This window comes from Mobula hypostoma, chromosome 6 (assembly GCF_963921235.1).
Source record: "Mobula hypostoma chromosome 6, sMobHyp1.1, whole genome shotgun sequence".
Classification (NCBI taxonomy): domain Eukaryota; kingdom Metazoa; phylum Chordata; class Chondrichthyes; order Myliobatiformes; family Myliobatidae; genus Mobula; species Mobula hypostoma.
The window spans coordinates 50,725,354-50,747,206 of NC_086102.1; the positions used below are offsets into that span (position 1 = coordinate 50,725,354).

A 21,853-nucleotide genomic window follows, 5' to 3' on the forward strand; every position below is an offset into this window, starting at 1 on the left:
TCTTCCCTTAATTAGTCTCTGTGCCCTTGCTTTGTACTATAGGGTAATAAGGTTGGCAGTCTCTCCTGGAGTGAAATAAAATGTTTATTTTCTCCCTGGCATTTCTCTTAAAAAAAATACTAGTGTGTATTTATTTTTTTCAGAATTTTATTTTTGTTGCTTCTTTGTTCCCACACCCACACTATTCTTAAACAGCTTCTTCCCCTCTGCCATCAGATTTCTAAATGATCTATGAACACTGCCTTGTTATTCTGTTTTCTCTTTTGCACTATTACTTTTGTAATTTATGTCTTTGCACTGTACTGTCAGAAAACAACAAATTTCACATCATGTATCTCTGATAATTCTGATTCTGATTCTTCTGTTCCACTTCTTGATGTATTGTTGTCACATGCACTGAGGTGCATCTTTTGTTGTATGATATCCAGACAGATCATTCCATAGATAATTACATAGAAGTAGAACAAAAGGAATAAAAAACAGAATATAGTGTTTCAGTTACAGAGAAAATGCAAGGTCCAGGTAGATTGACAGATCAGGTATTCATCTTTACATTATCAAAGGTCTGTTCAGGAGTCTTATAACAGTGGGATGGAAGTTGTCCTTGAGTATGTTAGTGTGTGTTTTCTGTATCTTCTATATCTTATCACATAGAACAGTGCAGCACAGAACAGGCCCTTTGGCCTAGGATGTTGTGCTGACTTTTTAACTTACTCTAAGATCAATTTAATCATTTCTTCCCATAAAGCCCTCCATTTTTCTTTCTTCCATGTGCTTATCTAAGAGCCTCTTAAATGTCCCTATGTATCTGCTTCTTCTACCACCTCTGGCAGCGTGTTCCATGTAGCTAACAGTCTGTATATAGGGAAAACTTACCTCTGCTTTGAGTGTTTGAATCCAATGAAAATCAAGGAATAATCATATTTTCAGATCAGATAGATTGATGGAAGATGGTGGTGGGCGGGGGGGGGGGGCGCGGATGGACCCTGATTATGTTAGTTGCTTTCACAAGGCATCAGGAAGTGCAGACAGTCAACGGAGGCAATATTGTTTTTTTTGTGCTAGATTGGACGACATTCACAACTCTCTGCAATTTCTGCAGTCTTGGACATGTTAGTTATGTATCAGGCTGTGATGCATCCAGATAAGAAGTTTTCTATGCTGCATTTGTAGAAATTGATGAGGGTCATTGGTGATGTGACATATTTCCTTAGCCTTCTGATGAAGCAGAGGTGCTGATGTTCTTTCATAGCATCTACGTGGCTGGACTTGGACAAATTGTTGGTGATATTTGCACATAGGAACTTTAAGCTCTCAACAATCTCCACCTCAGTAATATTGATGCAGACAGGAGTGTGCACTCTGTCCTGCTTCCTGAAGTAAATATCAGCTCATTTATTTTCCTGACATTGAGGTTGAGGTTGTTGTCTTGACACTGTGCCACTAGGCTCTCTATCTCCTTCCTCTTTTCTGTTTCTCTGTTTGAGATCCAGCTTGCTATGGTGTCATTCGTTGTTGATTGGACTTGTTTCCGATGTTTAATGTTAATAACAGGTGATAATTTCATTGATGTTATATATATATATATATATATAAGCAAAATCTTAAGATATAAAATAGCTACTCCCAACCATAGTTTATCACAAGGACCTTATACAAAGTAATCACAATTAAAGGTGCATTTGCAAGGATTGTTTGTATATGCAATTGATGTCAATGTGTATTCCAGAGCAAGGAAACACATATGCTGCTGGTGACAATAGTGAAGGACAGTTGGGCCTGGGCACTAATGAAGAAAGAACAGCATTTCAACGTGTGGAGTATTTCAGGGATAAACAGAAGATTAAACAGCTGTCTGCTGGGTCAAATATTTCAGCAGCCTTAACTGGTGAGAGATATTTTTTTATAGATTAGATTAGATTATGAGGACACGCAGTCCTCTTTTATTGTCATTTAGTAATGCATGCATTAAGAAATGATACAATGCTTTTCCAGAATGATATCACAGAGACACATGACAAACCAAGACTGAAAAACTGACAAAAACCACATAATTATAACATATAGTTACAACGGTGCAAAGCAATACCGTAATTTGATAAGAACAGACCATGGGCATGGTAAAATCACAGAGTCTCTCGAAAGTCCCATCATCTCACGCAGACGGTAAACCTCCAGCGCCGCAAACTTGCCGATGCAGCATCCTGGAAGCATTTGACCATAGTCCGACTCCGAGTCCGTCCGAAATCTCCGAGCCTCCGACCAGCTCCTCGACACCGATGCACCAAGCACCATCTCTGCCGAGTGTTTGGACCCCAACCCCGGCAACAAATGATACGCAAGGCCGAGGACTTGGGGCCTTCCCTCCGGAGATTCTCAATCGCACAGTAGCAGCAGCAATGAAGCAGGCATTTCAGAAGTTTCTCCAGATCTTCCTCCGTGCTTCTTCACATCTGTCTCTATCAAATCAGGATTGTGCACGGCGTCCTACTTCACAGATACGGTATCAATTCGGAACAGCATTAGACAATGAGAAACTTCTCTTATCAGAGTTATTTATATTTAGAGGGCTTTGGTTTAAGGTAAGGGATAAGAGATCTAAATGAGGAATAATTTTTTTTCACTCAAAGGCTGGTTGAAATCTAGCTGAGTGGCAGGCAGAGACTGGTGCTCTCACTCCATTTAATCACCATTGAGATGACAATTTGAAATACCATAGCATAGAAAGCCATGGACCACATGCTAAAAGATGTGATTAGCATAGGTAGGCTTTTGATGGCCTGCATGGACGTGGGTGAGATAAATGGTCTCTTTCTTTGCTGTATGATTCAATGACTCTGTGCTTTATCATTACTATAATGTGCCACTGATAGAGGTTGCCCAGGTTTTGGGAAGGTTATAGGCATGCTAATCAAATAAACCATTTTTTTGGAGATGGACCTTATTAACTTTATTGATTTTGTTTTGGACAAAGGGGAATGACTTTAAGTACTTGCGTAGAAATCACCTGAACATGTTCGATATAAGCTGTTGGTCTAGCCCTGTTTTGTTTTTTTTTCCTTGGGGTTTGTTTTTCTTTTTTTTCTTTTGGTTTTTTTTTTGTTTATATATATTTTTTCTTTTTATTTCTTTTTTAATGTTTAATCTCATTATGAGTTTGGAAGTCTTTTATATGTGTTACTTAAAATTCATTTTATATATGTTGATGAACATTTTTTTAATCTCTGTACCAACTTTGTTATTGAGTTTGTAATTTTGAAAAATTAATAAAAAGATTTAAAAAGAAAGAAAGAAATCACTGAATTCTTACAATTTATCAGGCATCGTTTCCATTAAATATGTTATAGATTAAATTGATTATTTTACTGCCTATGGGTTCTTCCTATTCATTAATTTCAAATCTACACTTTGCATATTTTGCAATTTCGTTCTTTGAGTTAGCTGTAATGGAATCTGTTAATGCTTAGTGTTTCCTTAATTATTTCTGACAATTAAGGAACTGAGGCAATTGTGGAATTACTGTATATTGAATGTGTGATACCGTTTTCCCAAAGATTTGGAAAACTCGTTTATTTAAAGTTGATGAATAACTTTTCATGAGCATTTTGTTTTTCTTCTGTTTTAATCATTTAGTTGAATGATGTTTTTCTTGTTTAGAGGATGGGAATCTCTTTATGTGGGGTGATAATTCTGAGGGACAAATCGGCCTTGATTCTGAAAGCAGTGTCAGTCTACCGCACCAAGTAGATGTGGGCAAGCCAGTCTCCTGGGTTTCCTGTGGATATTACCATTCTGCTCTTGTAACAGGTATTAATGATGGAAAATGCAAAGCAACAAGCTGATTATCACTTGTTTGCTTTTAGTCAAGAACATAGGAACATTAGTAGGCTACATACTCTGCTATTGAGTTAGATCAAGATTGAACTGCATCTCCACTTAAAATACTTGCCATAGTACCACCTTTTAACACCCTTGATAAAAATTAACTTAGCTTAGGTGATTTTTTTTTAATGTGCAGTGCTCCATTGGTTTGTTATCCTAATTGACTCTGCTGGGGCAGGTGCAAACATGCAATGCAAAATAATGCTCAAACTTAGCTACTCAAATTAATTTTTAGCTTAAGCAGCATAAGTTGTTGAGAAAAAGGTTACTTTTAGATTGGACTTAGATTTTATTTTTCTCTCATGCACTCACATGATTGTTCATAAGGATCAGCCTGTATATTTGTGTCACTATAAAACACTTCTTACTGTCTTGGTAAAGAGGCCAACATAATTAAAGACCCTACCCACCCTGGACATTTTCTGTTCTCCTCCCCTCCCATCTGGCAGAAGATACAAAAGCCGAAAAACATGTACCATCATGTTCAAGGACAGCTTTTATCCCTCTGTTATAAGATTATTGAACTGTTTTCCGGTATAAGATGGAATCTTGATCTCACAATTTACCTTATTATCAATTTACATCTGCACTACACTTTCTCTGTAATTGTAGCACTTTATTCTGCATTCTGTCATTGGTTTTCCTTCTACTTCCTCAATGTACTGATGTAAGGACATGATCTGTATGGATAATATAATATTGAATGTGAATACGTGGAATTATATTACACAGCAGACAACAAGTAGAAGAATTTTAATTATATACAAATAATCTCACAGTGATGTATTAATAGGAAGGAAGGCTTAAAACTAAGCTTCTTACTGTGTTTTGTTATAACTGCACTGAATGTGCAAAGTAATATATTAATGTGTTTAACATTAAAAGGAATACATGTGCTGTGGTTCATATACATGAAAATAACTGGTAAATAACTACATAATTTTATGATTCTTTTTCATTACTCATTATTCCTGCTATATTTCCATCTACGAGAAATTTGCCTTGTATGGTGACTCACATGAAATACATTAATTCTAAGTTCCTAAAGCTATTGAATGGTGAAGTGTTAATTCTTAAAAAATGTATCTTCTGTTTCCCAAAAAATAAATTTAAACAATACTGGTTATTCTAAGTTTCTGGTGTAACAAGCCAAGAATAAGAAAATTTTAGACCTTGCCTGTGTCCAGTTGGAACTTCTGCTGATCTGGTGTTGGATATTGGACAAAATATCATGATTTAATGGCGGGTCAAGGGAAGTGGTTTCAAGTTAAAGCTGTGTGTTATTACTAAACATTTGTAAATAGAGAGCTTGTGGATGCTGTTGCCAAGGGAGGAAACAAAGGAGTGGTAGAGATGAGAGTGTGGGCATGTGAAACAAAACCATTGTTGATGATTGTTTGGTTACAATTAATTAAAAGAGGAATTGAGTAGTGAGTCTGACCCTATCCAGTTGGGCAGCCCTAGAGAAGAACTGGAAAGGGGTGAAGTAGTCAAAAGCTGCATATGGTTAGAGAAGGACAAAAGGAGAGAGATTTCCTTTGTCAATATCTTAAAAGGGCCATCAGCCTGTGAGAATGTGAACGATGTGGTTTTTACAAGGAGATCTATGTAAGATGGCACAGATTTGTGAGATTAAAATTCATTCAAGGACTTTGATGACGAAAAGAGATCAGAGTTGGAGTGATAGTTCACAAAAACGGAAACATCAAGATTTAATTATTTTTGAGTAGATGACTGTTAACAACGGAGAGCGAGACAGGCCAGAGGAGATGAAAGCATTAGCTATAACACAATGGCCAGGAGTCGAAGGTAATTAGTACTTTTATGGGAATAAAATACAGGTAGTAGGTGGTAGTCTCGTGGACAGAATGAATTTACGGAAGACCTGAAGGGAGATAGGAGAGAAACTACATAAAGATGAAATTTGTAGCTGGCGCACCATTAGAATTTTATCCAGGTAAATGGAATAAAGAAGGGAGGAGCAGAGCAGATAGTCCTGATCTTAGTGACAAAATTAACATAGTAGGGGCATCTGTAACTGGACTGCCATAACACCATTATTTGTTCTTCACAGGTGATGGGCAGCTCTATACATTTGGAGAATCTGATAATGGAAAACTCGGATTATCACTTGATCAGCCAATAAATCATCGGATCCCACAGCCTGTCAATAATATACCAGGAAAAGTCATCCAAGTTTCTTGTGGGGGTGGTCACACTGTTGTTCTTACAGGTGTGTTGGAAAAATGAGATAAAAATACTGTCAGATTAATTGTGCACCAACATTTAAGTTTATCCAAATTGTTAGTGATTTTAAAAAAAGTCACAATTTTTACTTAAAATTGTTTTCTAGATTTGTGTGAAACTACTGATTAAGAGAAAAAGATTTTTGGGAAAAAAAATTCACTAAATTTTACGATAAAACAGATGCATTTTAAAATCTTCATTTCTTTGTGCTTTTGTTGAAGTATTGGAATTAGTGAAAATTGTTCCCCATGGAATTGAAATTGATGTTTGAATTACTTTATTACTTTGGAATTTCTGTAATCCAATTTTTCTGCCAGTTATTAGATATGATTCAATTAGCTCAACACTTTGTTACAATCACATTCAAATAAAAGACTGCTTATAACATATTCACTGGAATTATAGATGACTGATTTCCTGTCAATAGTCTCATTTTAAATTTTAGAATTGTTTGAATTAGACATTGATGTGCTGAGAGCAAACTTCTGAACATAATAGTTGCATAATAGCCATTAAACAAAGCAGATACAAAGCCAATAAATACAAATTTTCCCAGAGTAGATTACAAATAGGACCAAACAATGGTAGTCTGACCATGCATCTTCCCTGATTTTGGGCCTCCTTGATTTTTCTAACCCAGTTCTTTTTGCCTTAGTGAAGTCCTCTATCATTTAATTGTTTTCTTCTCCCTCTGTTGTCCTTTATAGAAACATTTGACCTGGTATCTGTGTATTTCATGCCAGTTAGCTATCCTTTTGATATTTTAATAGCAGTCTTGGAATATGTAAGTATCTTAGATAAACCAGCTCTTCTTCCACTCTAAGCTTACTCAACTCCCTCTTTCAGCTACACTAAAGCTCCATAAAATCCCTTTTGTAAATAGAATGGCAAATAAGCAAATTCTTCAACTATCTCCCACTATCTCCACTTCGTGATTTTAAGTACCTGTGTAAAATATCCTTGCAATTTCCGAAGTTTGAAGAGAAGCAGTCTCAACACCTCTAGAATATTTACATAAATGAAGTCCCTTATCCCTGGAATCTCGTCAGGGCAGTTTCTCTAGCCTTTGTATCTTTCCTAAAGTGTGATGCTCAGAACTGGACATAATACCCCATCTGTGGCTAAGCCATAATTTCGTAAGATTGATAGTGTCCTAGCTCCTATACTTTGTTTATCTATGTATTCATAAAGCATAATAGTTTAAATTTAATAATGCAACCATATAACCCTAGATATTTTTGTTTTTGTGCTCTTTTAGTATTGTAAGCTCTAATTTTTATTAGCTCTTCTCATTCTTCCTACCAAATAGAGTCACAGAGTTATAGAACACTACAGCACAGAAGCAGGCACTTTGGACCATCTAGTCTCTGCAAACTATTATTCTGCCTAGTCCCATTGACCAGTACTCAAACCATAACCCTCCAGACCCATGCCATCCATGTACTCAACCAAATTTCACTTGAATATTGAAATCAAACCTGCATCCACTGGCAGCATTTTCCACACTCTCACCACCCTCTGAATGAGAAAGCTGCCCTCATGTTCCTTTTAAGCATTTCACCTTTTGCTTTTAATCCATGACTCCGAGTTCTAGTCTCACCTAACCTCAGTGAAAAAAGCCTGTTTGCATTTACCCTACCTATACCCCTCATAATTTTGTATACTTCCCTCAAATCTCCCCAAATGTAGCATTTCACATTTCTTAGCAATATATTTCATATGATATCCACCTGCCCATTTCCACCAATCCGCTTAAAACTTATTGAGGTCCATAACTACGTTTTTCATAGTTCAATCAGACCTCCATTTTTATTGTGCCCTGTGTACCCAATTCTAAGTCATTAATATATGCAAAATATATGGGGCAGCACCGTAGCATAGTGGTCAGCACATGGCTGTACAGCACTAGGGATAGGTGTTCAATTCTTGCTGTTCTCAGTACGTTCTCCCCAGGACAGTGTGGGTTTCCTCTGCATGCTCTGGTTTGCTCCTGTATTCCACAGGCATACTGGTTAGTAGGTTAACTGGTCGCACGGGTGCAATTCAGCAGCGTGAGCTTGTTACCACACTGTATCTCTAAATAAAACAAACAAATAATTAAAAATTATCCACACTGCTTCAAATCAAGTTTATATGTGGAATGATTTAACATCCTCTAATATCTAATGCAAAGAGACACAGTGTAACTTGATTTAAAATTTTGTTTGATGAAAGGCTGAATTGGCAATATTTACTTTTACATTTGTGAACAGCTTCACTCCATATCCTGTATTTGATCTTTCTGCAGAGGAAGATGTGTATGCATTTGGCTTTGGACAATTTGGTCAATTAGGACATGGCACATTCATTTTTGAGTCTTCATTGCCAAAGGTCATTGAAAATTTGAAGAAAAAAAATACACAGTTTATTTCATGTGGGGAGAATCATACTGCAGTAGTGACAGGTATGTAATGTTGTACCATTTCTTCATTGCTCCCAAGTATTCAATATACCGTAGTTTTTCTATTTGTGGATCCTTAATTGTCACTGCATCCCCCATGTCAGTGGCAGCATCAATGTGGAGACCAAGCTTTGCTGATGCAAATCCCACTAGAGTTGGTGAGGGTGGGGGTGGGGGGGTGTCTCTGGCATTCAAAAACATTAAAAGACTAAGTAAAAAATGTAAATTACATATTGTGTGCTATATAATATTTGCTGTGTTCCCTTGTGGCAATTACTCTGTTCCGGGTTCATTTCCCACTGCTGCCTGTAAGGAGTTTGTACACGCTCCCTGTGACTGCATGGATTTCCTCCGTGTATTTTGTTTTTTTCTCACAGTCTAAAGACATATCAGTTGGTAGGCTAATTGGTCATTGTAAATTGTCCAGTGATTAGGCTAGGGTTAAAATGGGTGATTGCTGAGTGGCACAGCTCGAAGGGCCAGAAGTGCCTACTCCACACTGTATCTTAATAATAAATATCATGCAGTGATAGATACAGAAATAAGTGATGTATCGATGGTTGCAAATTGTGATCTGCAATCCACTCTCTGGCACATACCAAAGTCTGTATCAGAGGAAGGATTCAGACATAAAGCTCTGGGTCTTGTTTCCTTTCTTTTGTTTCTGTTTCCAAAGCAAGAGTGTTGTCTTCAAAGAGCATATTCCCTCATACACTTGGTCGTCCGTTTATCTTGGATCAATATTTCTAGTTTCTGATGTCTGTGTAACCCTCATGTTTTCATTGAAGATAACCTTAAAGAATTTCCTCTGGCTCCCCCATGTCCTCAGTCCGTGACTAACATGGATGTATTGCTGTTATTTAGATAGGTTTTCATCAAACATTTAGGTAGATTTTCATTAAACATTTAAAAACAATGTCCTGTCCATCATGGCTGATGTTCAATGATCATTCCCACAATCTAATGACATCAGTTTTAAAGACACTTCTTACAACTATGCAATTGTGATGCCAGCAGCAATAAGTATGGAGATGGATAGGTTCATTTTCAGAGCTGAGCAAGTAAAGGTTTCAAAGGTACATTTAATGTCAGAGAAATGTATACAATGTACATCCTGAAATACTTCTTCGCAATCATCCATGAAAAACAGAGGAGTGCCCCCAAAGAATGAATGACAGTTGAATGTTAGAACTCCAAAGTCCCTCCCAGCTCTCCTCCCTTCCGTGCATAGGGCAATTTCCCCTCCCCCCACCAGCAAAAAAAAGCATCGGCACCCGCCGCTGAGCACTCAAGCGTGCAGCAAAGCAACAGCAAAGACACAGACTTGCAGTACCCCAAAGACTACTCGTTCACCCAGTATTCGACATACCACAGGCGCTCTCTCTCTCTCTCTCTCTCTCTCTCTCTCTCTCTCTCTCTCTCTCTCTCTCTCTGTCTCTGTCTCTGTCTCTGTCTCCTAATAAGGGAGAAAGAGATGTCTCCATTTCACAGCGAGAGGGGAGACATAACAAACAACTCACTGGTTTACGATGTTAAAAGTCCATGGTGTTTCTTTTTCCGAGCTCTGTGCTCAAAGATTTCAGGTCTCTAGGCACACAGCCTTAGATCTTCCAATTCCCACGACATACCGATTTCCTGCCAGGACACCGACCTTCGATATCCCCCCCCGTCTCCAGAGCCACGAAATCTTGGACCTCCGAAGGTGAGCGAAGCTCTTAGGCCACGCCTTTGGCATGTCGAATAACGGCCAGTCGTGAAACCCTGAGAATGGGTCCCATTACCGCAAAGAACCACAGTCAACATGTAACTCTAGATCTGGGTCTTCAGAAGAACCCTGAAAGGGAAAAACAGAGATAGTAAAGATAGAAATAGAGCTGTTTCTGAAGATGCAAGCAAAGGAGTTGCTGTTAGGTGCCATTGACTCTCCTAAGGACACCTTCACAGAAAAAAGTACAAATGCACATTGAAAATAGCTGAGCCAAACTTGTTCATTGCAAAACATTATGTTCCAACTAGTTATGTACAATTTGAGGCTCCCAGTAAAATACAGAAATCAAATATTTACTTTCATATATTATTTGCAGTAAGATGTATCAAAACCAGTGCAAGAATCCAATTCATTTGGAAATTATCAGAGCAGCACAATAATTATCAGAGTTTGAGAATGTTAACAAAGAGGAGGACAATAACCTTGATGTCCTTTGCACTGTCCATTATGAATATAAGGTGATGATTGGAATGTTCAGAACATTGGAACATAGCAGTAACATGCTGTGCAAATGCAGCAATATGGAGAGGGTCCAACTTGATCAACATATAAGGTGTTTGGAATATAAGCCATTTGACAAGTATCTCTGTGAAACTGGTCACCTGACCTAAAAAGTCAGACAAATACCAATCGTTAGAAAAATAACTGCTGGTTTCTAGGCCAGATGCTTGAGCCCAATAAATGAAAACCTTTTGCCGAGCATATACCATTAATGCTTCACCTGACAATTTACTGTTCTGTGAAGCAGCAACTTGAAGGTAAGTATACCATAAGACCATAAAATAAAGGAACAGAAGTCGGCCATTCGGCCCATTGAGTCTGCTCTGCCATTTTATCAAGAGCTGATCCATTCTCCCATTTAGTCCCACTCCCCCGCCTTCTCACCATAACCTTTGATGTCCTGGCTGTTCAGATACCTATCAATCTCTGCCTTAAATACACCCAATGACTTGGCCTCCACTGCTGCCTGATCCTACTATTCTTGCCTTTGCCAGCACGTGGCACAGGTAGCAGTCCTGAGATTACTACCCTGGAGGTCCTGCTTCTCAGCTTCCTTCCTAACTCCTGGAAATCTTTCTTCAGGACCTCCTCCCTTTTTCTATCTATGTCATTGGTACCAATATGTACCAAGACAGCTGGCTGCTTGCCCTCTCCCTTCAGAATATTCTGGACCCGATCCAAGACATCCCATACCCTGGCACCTGGGAGGCAACACTCTATGCGGGTATCTCTATCAGGCTCACAGAATCTCCTGTCTGTTCCCCTGACTATGGAATCCCCTATGACTACCGCATTCCTCTTCTCCCTCCTTCCCTCCTGCACAACAGCGCCAGGCTCAGTGCCAGAGACCCGGTCACTGTGGCCGTCCCCTGTCAGGTCATTCCCCTCAACAGCATCCAATACGAGATACTTTTTGCTGAGAGGGGCAGCCATAGGGGTGCTCTCCACTATCCGGGCATTTTCCTTCCCTCTCCTGACAGTCACCCAGTTTTCTGACCCCTGTAGCCTAGGGATAACTATCTCCCTGTAGCTCCTGTCTATCACCTCTTCACTTTCCCTAATAAGCAGTAGGTCGTCAAGCTGTAGCTCCAGATCCCTAACACGGTCTCTGAGGAGCTGCATCTAGGTGCACCTGGTGCAGATGTGGCCATCAGGGAGGCTGGAGGTCTCCCAGGATTCCCACATCTGACACCCTGAACAAAGCACTAACCCTGCAGACATGCTACCTAATTCTACAGGAATGAAACAAGGAAAAATAAGACTACTCACCCACTTACCTTGCCAAACACACAAACATTTTAAAGTGTTAGCTCGTACTGTTAGCTGTGTGAGCCCTACTGTTCCTCTGTCTGTCCGGGCCGATTCGCCAAGGGGAAAAAAAAGAGTTGGTGCCTCGCTCTCGCCTCTTCACGTTACTGCCTTAGCCCGTTAAGCCAAAGCCCTACACTCTACTGTCACTCATTCTGCTGCCTGCTCCGACCACTGCCTGCTGTATAGGGTGGTCTCCTTTTTAAACCCTCCGCGCTGTCTTGTCGACGTCCTGCGCCTGCGCAGTCTCGTCCTGCTTGTACTCGAAGAAGTTTTTTTTAAAAAACTGCCTTCCTTCAGAAATTAGCTCTCATGCCTCCCTTCTTGTCCCAATCCAAAAAACATATTGTTTGAAATGATGTTTTAAATTACAAAATAAATGTTGCCTGTTGCTCTTAACTCTGAGGCCCACTGTCTTTTCTCCTTTGCTTATTTTTGTCACTAGGCACTTTGTTCTTCTGGTTTTGTACCCTATTAGCTGTTAGCAATGGAATTTTACATTTTTCTATTATTGATCAGTTGGCATGTTTATAGCCCAGCGGCTGCAGTTGGTGCAGTATGGACAAGACAGTTTCTCTCACATTGGGAAGTAATATCTCTATCTAGTTACATTTTGATTTAACTGTGGTAATTTCTCAAAACTTCCTTTTGAAGGATTGAGCAGTGATCACATTTCTCTTAAAAAGTTATAGAGTAGTGTCATTCTACTCACCTTGCTATAATATATGGTAGCAGATGTTTATCATTATTTTTTATTGCTTATACAGTATATTATGTTCTCCAGATTGGTCCTGAGGTTTGGGGAATCATCCTTTGAGAAGAGATTAAGCAGTCTGGGCATATGTTTTCTAGAATTTAGAAGAATGCTGAGTGTGCTGATGAAGCATCATTCTTTTGGGGCTTGAAAGGATTGGTACAGCCTTTCTTCCTGCTGGGGTGTGTAGAGTGAAGGTCACAGTTTCAAAATAAGAAGTCAGATATTCAGGACTGGAATGATATGAAATGTCTTCACCTGGATGGTAATGAAATTTTGGATTTCTCTACCCAAGAGAACTGTAGAGGCTTGGTCAATGAGTATATTCAAGTCAAAGATCACTAGGTTTTGGGATATTAAGTAAATCAGATATCCGAGTGTAATACAAGAAATTAGTGCCTAGATAAAAGATGAGCCATGATCTTAGTGAACGGCAGAGGTGAAGATGTTGCTGAATGGCCAACTGTTGCTTTTATTTATATTTTTATTTTTATTTATTTTCCATGGGTAGGTAATGGTCTTTTGTATACCTTTGGTGATGGGCGACATGGCAAGTTGGGACTTGGGGAAGAGAATTTTACCAATCAATTCAAACCTACGCTTTGTACCAGATTTTTGAAGTTGGCGGTCAAATCGGTATGTATTTTAAAACACTTGATATTGACACTTACACAACTGTGGAGGTTGCATCATTGAATAACTGAGATTGATGCATGTTTGCTCTGCAAGGGATATGAGGCTTGCGACCCTAGGTATTGGTTAGATGACAACACATTTCTTTTACTGTTGTGTGGAATATATTGGTAATTTATGATTCTCGGGTTATTATTTCATTTCATAGTAAATGAAAAGTTCATGCTTCTGCTGACAGGGTTTCTAGAATATAGTGTTGTGAGTGAAATGATTTTTTGCTTTATGTCTAAAATGTTCCGTAGCAGAGCCTCCAAAACTTCCTTTGGGGCTGCAGGTGACATTTTAATTAGCTAATTCAAAAGAAGAATCAAATCTATTGAGAACGATACAGTAGGACCAGTGCTGCTATTCATTGTATTCTTCCAGTTTCAATAAAAACAATCATGCTCAAAGTTTTAGCGTGTTCCATATTCTAAGTACTACTATTTTTCTTGGCTGTTTTTATAGGTTGCCTGTGGAGGATGCCATATGCTTGTGCTTGCCACCCCCCGGCTAAAAGATTCAGAAAATGTTATGATTGAAAGTGATGACTTAAACAAGAATTATTTAACTGATACCTATTCCATGACAATGGGTGATTTATCTACAGCTAGCACATTCCATCGATCATTATCGGCACGTATCAGGCGTCGAGAAAGGGTACATGTTGAAACTGTATTTGTTATCCGATGAAATATAATTGAACCTTTAATTCTTGTTCTTTAGTCGCAAATAGTTTTCCAGTGATTGAAAGATGCAAAACCAAATGCTGCAGACAAGACTCAGTGTAAGAGATTTGGAACAGTGTGGATGAGGCAGTCAAATTAGCAAACAAGATCATATTAGGTGAATAAATGTAGACAATAGAATAAGGTATTATGGGAGCAATACACACAAAAATGCTGGACTGCTGAAGGGTTTTGGCCCGAAATGTCAACTGTGCTTTTTCCCATAGATGCTGCCTGGCCTGCTGATTTCCTGCAGCATTTTGTGTGTGTTGCTCGGATTTCCAGCATCTGCAGATTTTCTCTGGGTTTAAGGTGATATGGGAACACAATTTAAGTTAAAATTGATTGTGTGCAGGGTGATAGCTGATGCTGACTATTCAGACCAAATGGTCTGTTTCTGTATCTGTATTTCTGTAACAGGTTTATGGGCAGTTTTCTTTTGCAAAGAAAGGAAAACCCAGAATGAACCTAGACTCCTTAACATCTGTTTTGAATATGACTTTACATTAGAAGAAAGAGGAATGGGAGAGAATGTTTCCCTTAAGAGACTTGTTGTCGACTGCCTTCTGCCAGAAACAGTGACTGAATGTTGAATGTGTGGGAGTTCCAGAGGTTTTCAAGATAATAATAGCAGCTTACACAAATTTTATTGGACCAAGTAAAAATTAATTGATTACATTGTAGTTATTTGTTCATCATCATTCCTTGAGAGTACTGATCTACAGCTCTAGATTTAAATTATAATATGGAAAATTTTATTTACATACAGTTTTGTTTCCAGGAAAGATCTCCAGAGCAGTTTGGTCAGATGGTACATAGATTGCCTCCAATTGGAACCAGTTTCGTAAAATCTTTCCACACCGGCAGTAGGACAATTCCTGGAGTGAAGGACATTGAAAAAGAACTCATTGCCTCAAAGCCAACTATTAATGTTCAGCTTTATAAAGAATCACCATTATCCAACACAGGTAATGTACATTCTGGATTTTCAATGTCCTTTGTATTTTGTTTTGTAATTATAGGTAATTATTTTGTCTCTTCTATTTGTACTTCTTTTAAACTGATCCTTTGCTTCTTGTTCCAGTGCTACCTGCTTTTGCCTTGCACTATTTTTTCTTCTTTTTTTTTCTATTTTTTTATTCTCTGCTGCCTTCCACCAAACCATAAACTTGCCTTTTGCTCTCTCTTACTCTACAAGCTTCCTCTAATTTTTTAAAAAAGGTTACCTCTACTCTCCCCAGTTCCTAAGAAAGGTCGTTGTTGAAGCATTAATTCTAATTCTGTCTCCATAAATACTGCTTGACGTGCTGAGTATTTCTAGCATTTCTGTTTTTATCAACTGCACTCCTGACAATAATATGATGTATTGCATTGTAAGTAAAATTGTGTGAAATTACAGCAATTTTGAACGTGTTTTGGGAATTACATTTTATATTTCTCATTTCTGAAGTATGCAGAGTGATGCAATGCTGTAGACTCGCTAAAGGGTTAATACATGTTAACTGTGGGTGTCTGTGTTGCAGGGAACTGCTAGAATCAACCACTCTCAGATAGGTAAATTCCAGACTGATATCTGTCACTCTTCTCCACAAGGAGGTTGTTGGCAGAGACTGACTGAGGTGGGATTAGCCATGGGATTAATCCTCTAACCTATGCTAGCTAGTTAATGTGTAGCATTAAATTCAAAGTTCACAGGTTCATTTATTATCAAGGTATACGAGTCTGAAGTTCTTTTTCTCCAGGTAGCCATGAAACCAAGAAAGAAAAGAAAGGCAGCATGGTTATCAACCCCCACATCCCTCCACCTAGCACAAAAAAGCAAACAAAAACGGAATGGGCTCATCGACTCCCAAACACCTGCATATAAAAAAACAAGAAAGATTGTGTGAAAAACACAGTATAAAAAAACCCATAAGACTGAAGAAAGACCACATCCAAAACGCAGAAAATCTGGGCAACTTGCTTCCTCTCCATAGCAGCAATCTCACCATCAATAAAAAGGCAGTCTCCCCTCCCTGTGCAGAGTGATCTCACCAGTGATAAAAGGCAGTCTTCCCTCTCCGTGCAGAGCGATCTCCCTGCGATTTAAAAAGGCAGGCTCCCCTCTCCGTACAGAGCGATCTCACCAGTGATAAAAGGCATTCTCTCCTCTCCATGCGGAGCGATCTCCCTGCGGTTTAAAAAGGCAGTCTCCCCTCTCCATACAGAGTGATCTCACCAGTGATAAAAGGCAGTCTTCCCTCTCCATGCAGAGCGATCTCCCTGCATTTTAAAAAGGCAGGCTCCCCTCCATACAGAGCGATCTCACCAGTGATAAAAGGCATTCTCTCCTCTCCGTGCAGAGCGATCTCCCTGCGATTTAAAAAGGCAGGCTCCCCTCTCCGTACAGAGCGCTCTCACCAGTGGTAAAAGGCATTCTCTCCTCTCCGTGCAGAGCGATCTCCCTGCGATTTAAAAAGGCAGGCTTCCCTCTCCGTACAGAGCGATCTCACCAGTGATAAAAGGCATTCTCTCCTCTCCGTGCATAGCGATCTCACCAGTGATAAAAGGCATTCTCTCCTCTCCGTGCATAGCGATCTCACCAGTGATAAGAGGCAGTCTTCCCTCTCTATGCAGAGCGATCTCACCAGCGATTTTTAAAAAAAAGCAGTCTCCCCTCTGCGTGCAGAACGAGCCCCCAGAGATAAAAAGGCAGTCTCCCTTTTTTAATGTTTTTAGTGTTATAGTTATTTCATAGTATTAATGTTTCTCTTTTCTTTGCTTTAAAATTTAATAATATTTTTTAAAATATTCAAAGCAATTGATAGTCTTTGATTGGGAGATGTGCAGACACAGTAGAACTTTATTCTGGCTTACTTCTGTCCTTCACGTCTGAATTATTGTTCTCAAACAATCTTTTTGACAAATAATTCAGAATTTCTAGGTTAATTTATTGTGATATATATCTTTAAAAAAAGTTGAAGTAATGTCCTATGAAATTAATTAGTTTGGAACCTGTTTTTCATGTATGGCGTAGCCCATTAAACTATGATATACCAAGAGCTTATTAATTGTGTAACTCATACAAAAGGCTGGAGGAGCACAGGAGGAGAGGCAGATCCATGGAGAGGAATAAACAGTCTGCATTTCGGGCCGAGTCCCTTCATCAGGTTTGGAAAGGAAGGAGGAATAAGTCCAGAATAAGAAGGTGGTGGGAGGGGAAGGAGTACAAGCTGGAAGATGATAGGTGAAGGCAGGGGAGGGGGAAGGTAGGTGGGTGGGAGAGAGCGGATGAAATGAGAAGCTGGAAGGTGATAGCTGGAATAGGTAAAGGGCTGAAGAAAGAATCTGATGGGAGATGAGAGTAAACCATGGGAGAACGGGAAGGAGGAAGAGCCAAGAGGAAGATGATAGGCAGGTGAAGAGAAGGGGTGAGAGAGGAGCCAGAATGGAAAAAGAGAAAGGGGTGGGGTGAGAAATTGCCAAATGTAGGGAAATATTATTTGTTCATTTTTGTGCATTCTTTAAATATGCTGACCAAGCACAGGTTAAATCAAGTTGATCTGGGGACATTCTGAAATTTATCTACATTTTATTTATTTTTATCAAATATTAATCAAATGCATTCAATTATTTCCAAAAGACAATGAAATCAGAGATGTCCAGGAAAGCTTAAATGAAGTGGAATCTGAAGAGGAAAGTGATAAAGGTCTTGGTGACACTATAGATCCATTAAACATGGTAAGATAAAGTAATGAAAGGGTAAAAACATAATGGATGGTCAAGAGTTTATTGTGGAACTCTGATAAACAATTGGCAAATGAAATTAGGAGAGGTTAGCTTTTGGTAGGAATAATAAGGCCACTTGTATGTTGTAAATTAATAAGTTAGAAGTATTCAGCAATCTGGAAATAGAGATAATTAAGTTGGAAATTAATACAGCCATGGTGGTCTAGGGGCTAATGCTGGAAGGATAGTGAATGAGGTAAATTTTAAATTTATCTTGAAACTTGTTTAGGTACTACTTGGATTAAAATGTACAATTCTGTACATACAAATTAAAGAGAATGCAGAGCTGATTTACAGAAATTCATAAAGTTCAGTGAAAGACAGCGAGATAACCAAGAGGAGACCTGCTAGTTTTTAAAATTATACGTGGAGTTGGCAGTATGGGCATCGTGAAGATTATTAAATAAATAACTATGGTCTTGAATACTTAGTGTGAGGACACATTCTCTCATATTTTTATTGAATAAGTTGATGATAAAAGATCTAGTGCTTTTGCGGCATATATGACAAACAAACTTCTTGGGCTTCCAGGTGGGTACAGGTATCAATCGACCCGTACCTGTACCCACCTGGAAGCCTGATACCTAATTGATACTTGTACCCGGGAAGAGTTTATTCGTCAAGTTGATGACAATTTAGAGATTAGCTGATAAAAACATGACCAACCAATGGGCTGTATTGTATGTCCTGTTCTTAAAATAAAGGTTCTATAAAATTATGTTAATACAGGTAGCTTGAAATGGCTTTCCAAATTAAATGATAATGGGAAATTAGCATTGCATAATAAGTCATGCTTCTCAAGTACTAATCTGCGAACATCCTCTAATTGTTAGAATGCTTCATATTTGTTTAGATAAGAACAGAAAAATCTGGTAATGCTCTGTATGCCAGGCATTGTCTGCAAAAAGCGAAACATAGTTACTGTTTCAACAGGATTGAGAACATAAGAAATAAAATTAGCTTTATGTTGCAGAAAGGGAGGAGGGGTAATGGACAAAGCAAAGGGAATACAGTGGATTCAGGTTAATTGGGACACGTGGGACCAATACATCTTGGCCCAATTAAGAGGCTGCTCCAATTAGCGTTTTAAGTTTAGGGGAAACTTTAACAACTCCTTTAATGTCCTCCAAACACAGAACATGAAGCTTGGTAAAAAAAAAATCACATCATTACGTCATCATGTCAGACCAGCCTCAAAGTGAACCCTAACTCAATGTTGGTGTTGTGAGTTATGCATATATTTCCATCCATTACATTACCTTACAGAACTATCATTTAACTGAGCAACTTTATGTATTTAAATGAAATACAGAACAAATTAAAACACTACCAATGCTACTACAATACTGTAAGACTGTGTAATAGTTCCTAATAGGTATAGATGGAGAAATTTATCCAGTGTATGCTGATGGGTCTTTTGATTGACAGTAACTGAAGAAAATCAGCTTAGGCAGCTAGTGCAGATAATGGACTTTAAATGTTCATATTTTACAGTCAAAATAAAAAACAACATGACCAAAATCACTGCTTTTTGAATTGGCATCAATCAGCCCAAATGGATAACATAGCACAAGCACACAACAACTGATGTTAGTTAAAAACTGTTTGCGCTAAGCACGGTGTAGTGTCTAATGGCCACATGTGCATGCGACTGGCACTAGTTAGAAACTGTTCGGCAACTGACTCATGTTCCAATTAAGCAACATACTGTCCCAAATATCCAAAGGAACAGCTATTTTCTTGATAAGTTCTTTATTCTTTAAAAGTTGCCCCAAATAAGCGGCTGCCCCAATTAACCAATATCCCAATTAACTAGAATCCACTATTTTTCTGATATAATGAGGCTAAGATTGCTGAGGCAATGCCACTGTTTATGGAGTCATCTAATTAATAGATTGAGAGAAGTTAGAGAAGAAACAAAGAGACTTCTAAACACTGAACTTTTTTGTCCTCTTATAGAAAGATTGATTAGCTACTGTGAGATGTTAGACTTAGCAACTTGTTTAAAAGACCAGTGTACATGTATTGGGTGCAAAATATGAAATTTCATTACAAATTAAATCATACTTTAAGAGTTTTAGTGACTCTTGCAATGATTTCTTCTAGTGTGCATTAGTTGCATGCGGTTGAAAAAATTCTTAAATGCTTGTATGTTCTGTGCTCATCAATCTTAGTGGTGTGATTGAAAAGCTATGAGTGAATCATTAAAAAAACTGTAGATGCAGGAAATCTTGAAACAAAAACATAAAATTTTGGAAAATCCAGATCAGGCAGATTCTGTGGAGAAAGAAATTTAGTTCCTATATCAGATCAATGACCTCATTAACTCTCTCTATAGGCGCTGCCTGACATGCTGAGTATTTGCAGCATTTCTGCTTTATTTCATTTCTTCACAGCATTACCCTTTAGATTTAGAATTGCTTTAATAAATAATCTACTGAAAGTTCATTATGGTTCTGAATTCTTCTATATGAGTTTCCTTGCAGTTGAAGTTTGAAGTCTGACGTTTTCTATTTGAGAGGTAGGTAGTGCTAATGAATTATATAAATAAAAATTATCCCAAAACCAATGAAAGAAATCATTTAGAAGTGTTAATATAATTGAATCACATTTAAAAGAATGGTCTTTTAAGAACATTTCTTTATGGGGAGAGTACACTGGATCCTGATCTATGATGTGTATTTTTTTAATCATGAATTATTCTATATTTTTTAACCCGGGATATATTCTTTGTAAATTCTCTGAACAATTCACAAGCAAGAAGTAGCCAATTCTTAAATAGAATTTGCATCTGCAAGTTTGTTTATAAAAGTCAGCCTTGCACTTATGACATGAAATCTCCAGTTCTTGAAAAGAGAAATAAATATAGCTGTGGCATTGTTTCAAATCTCATCCAAAGATGACAACTATAAGCTCTTCATATTTAGCTCATCCAGGATGCTGAAGGGACACTTGTTGTCAGAAATGGGCTCCACATCTTTGGAGGTGACCACATACTGTATCTAATTTTAACATTAGCAAGTCCATATTGTGGCTTGTTTTATCTTTTACCTTTTTACCTTTTTACCCTTTTACCCTCTCATTTGTGGAATCTTCCAGTGCTGTGGAATATCGTAGACTAATCTTTGGCATCTGAAAAAAAGTAACGCTGTTGCATTTGCCTTGAATATTGTATTCTTAGTGTTCATTATTTAGTTTCTTTGTTAAATTTTTGCTTTCTAGACACATACAATGATGATGAATCCTAAAGACAAGACCCTGACCTTATCACCTGTTCACAAGGAACGGGTAAGTGCAGTGCTGATTTTCTTGGAAAACAATTTATAATATTGGGAATTGTTCAATGTAACATTGAGAAGCTAGTGCTATAACATTGGCCCTTATATCTGGTACTTAACGCCCCATTTAGAATATAGTATACCAATTAAGAATGCATTTTCATTTAGAGGTTTACCCTATAGGTTCTAAATAATGTAATGATGCTATTTAGTTCTGAATTCAATATTTGCTTATGTTGAACACAACATATGATGTAAAGCTCTCTGATTCAGAAGTGGCATAACTTTAAAACTAGTCGTTACTGCCATTTTTCAATATTCAAGAGTAACTATGACTCTCCAGTGGGCAATATCCATGGCATTGTCACCGTGTAAACATTTTGAGGTAGTTACGATATAGCTGTCAATCCTCTTCGTGGTTCAACTCCACAGTGAGTCATGCCTGCTCGATGCAACTACTTCCCTGTGTAGTAACTGAAGTGACTTGAACATCAATATGAACCACAG

The 21,853-nt window shown here is 38.3% G+C and overlaps 1 protein-coding gene across 1 annotated transcript in view; it reads left to right on the plus strand.

Annotated features, from left to right (window-relative positions):
- Nucleotides 1-21,853, plus strand: part of rpgra (retinitis pigmentosa GTPase regulator a) — a 78,164-nt gene that overhangs the window by 15,346 nt on the left and 40,965 nt on the right. Inside the window, exons 5-13 of the mRNA XM_063050824.1 lie at nt 1,730-1,888; nt 3,658-3,807; nt 5,957-6,115; nt 8,417-8,572; nt 13,412-13,536; nt 14,041-14,232; nt 15,082-15,268; nt 17,923-18,020; nt 21,291-21,356. Of these exons, the coding sequence (XP_062906894.1) occupies nt 1,730-1,888; nt 3,658-3,807; nt 5,957-6,115; nt 8,417-8,572; nt 13,412-13,536; nt 14,041-14,232; nt 15,082-15,268; nt 17,923-18,020; nt 21,291-21,356 (1,292 nt within the window). The remainder of the gene's footprint in view (nt 1-1,729; nt 1,889-3,657; nt 3,808-5,956; nt 6,116-8,416; nt 8,573-13,411; nt 13,537-14,040; nt 14,233-15,081; nt 15,269-17,922; nt 18,021-21,290; nt 21,357-21,853) is intronic.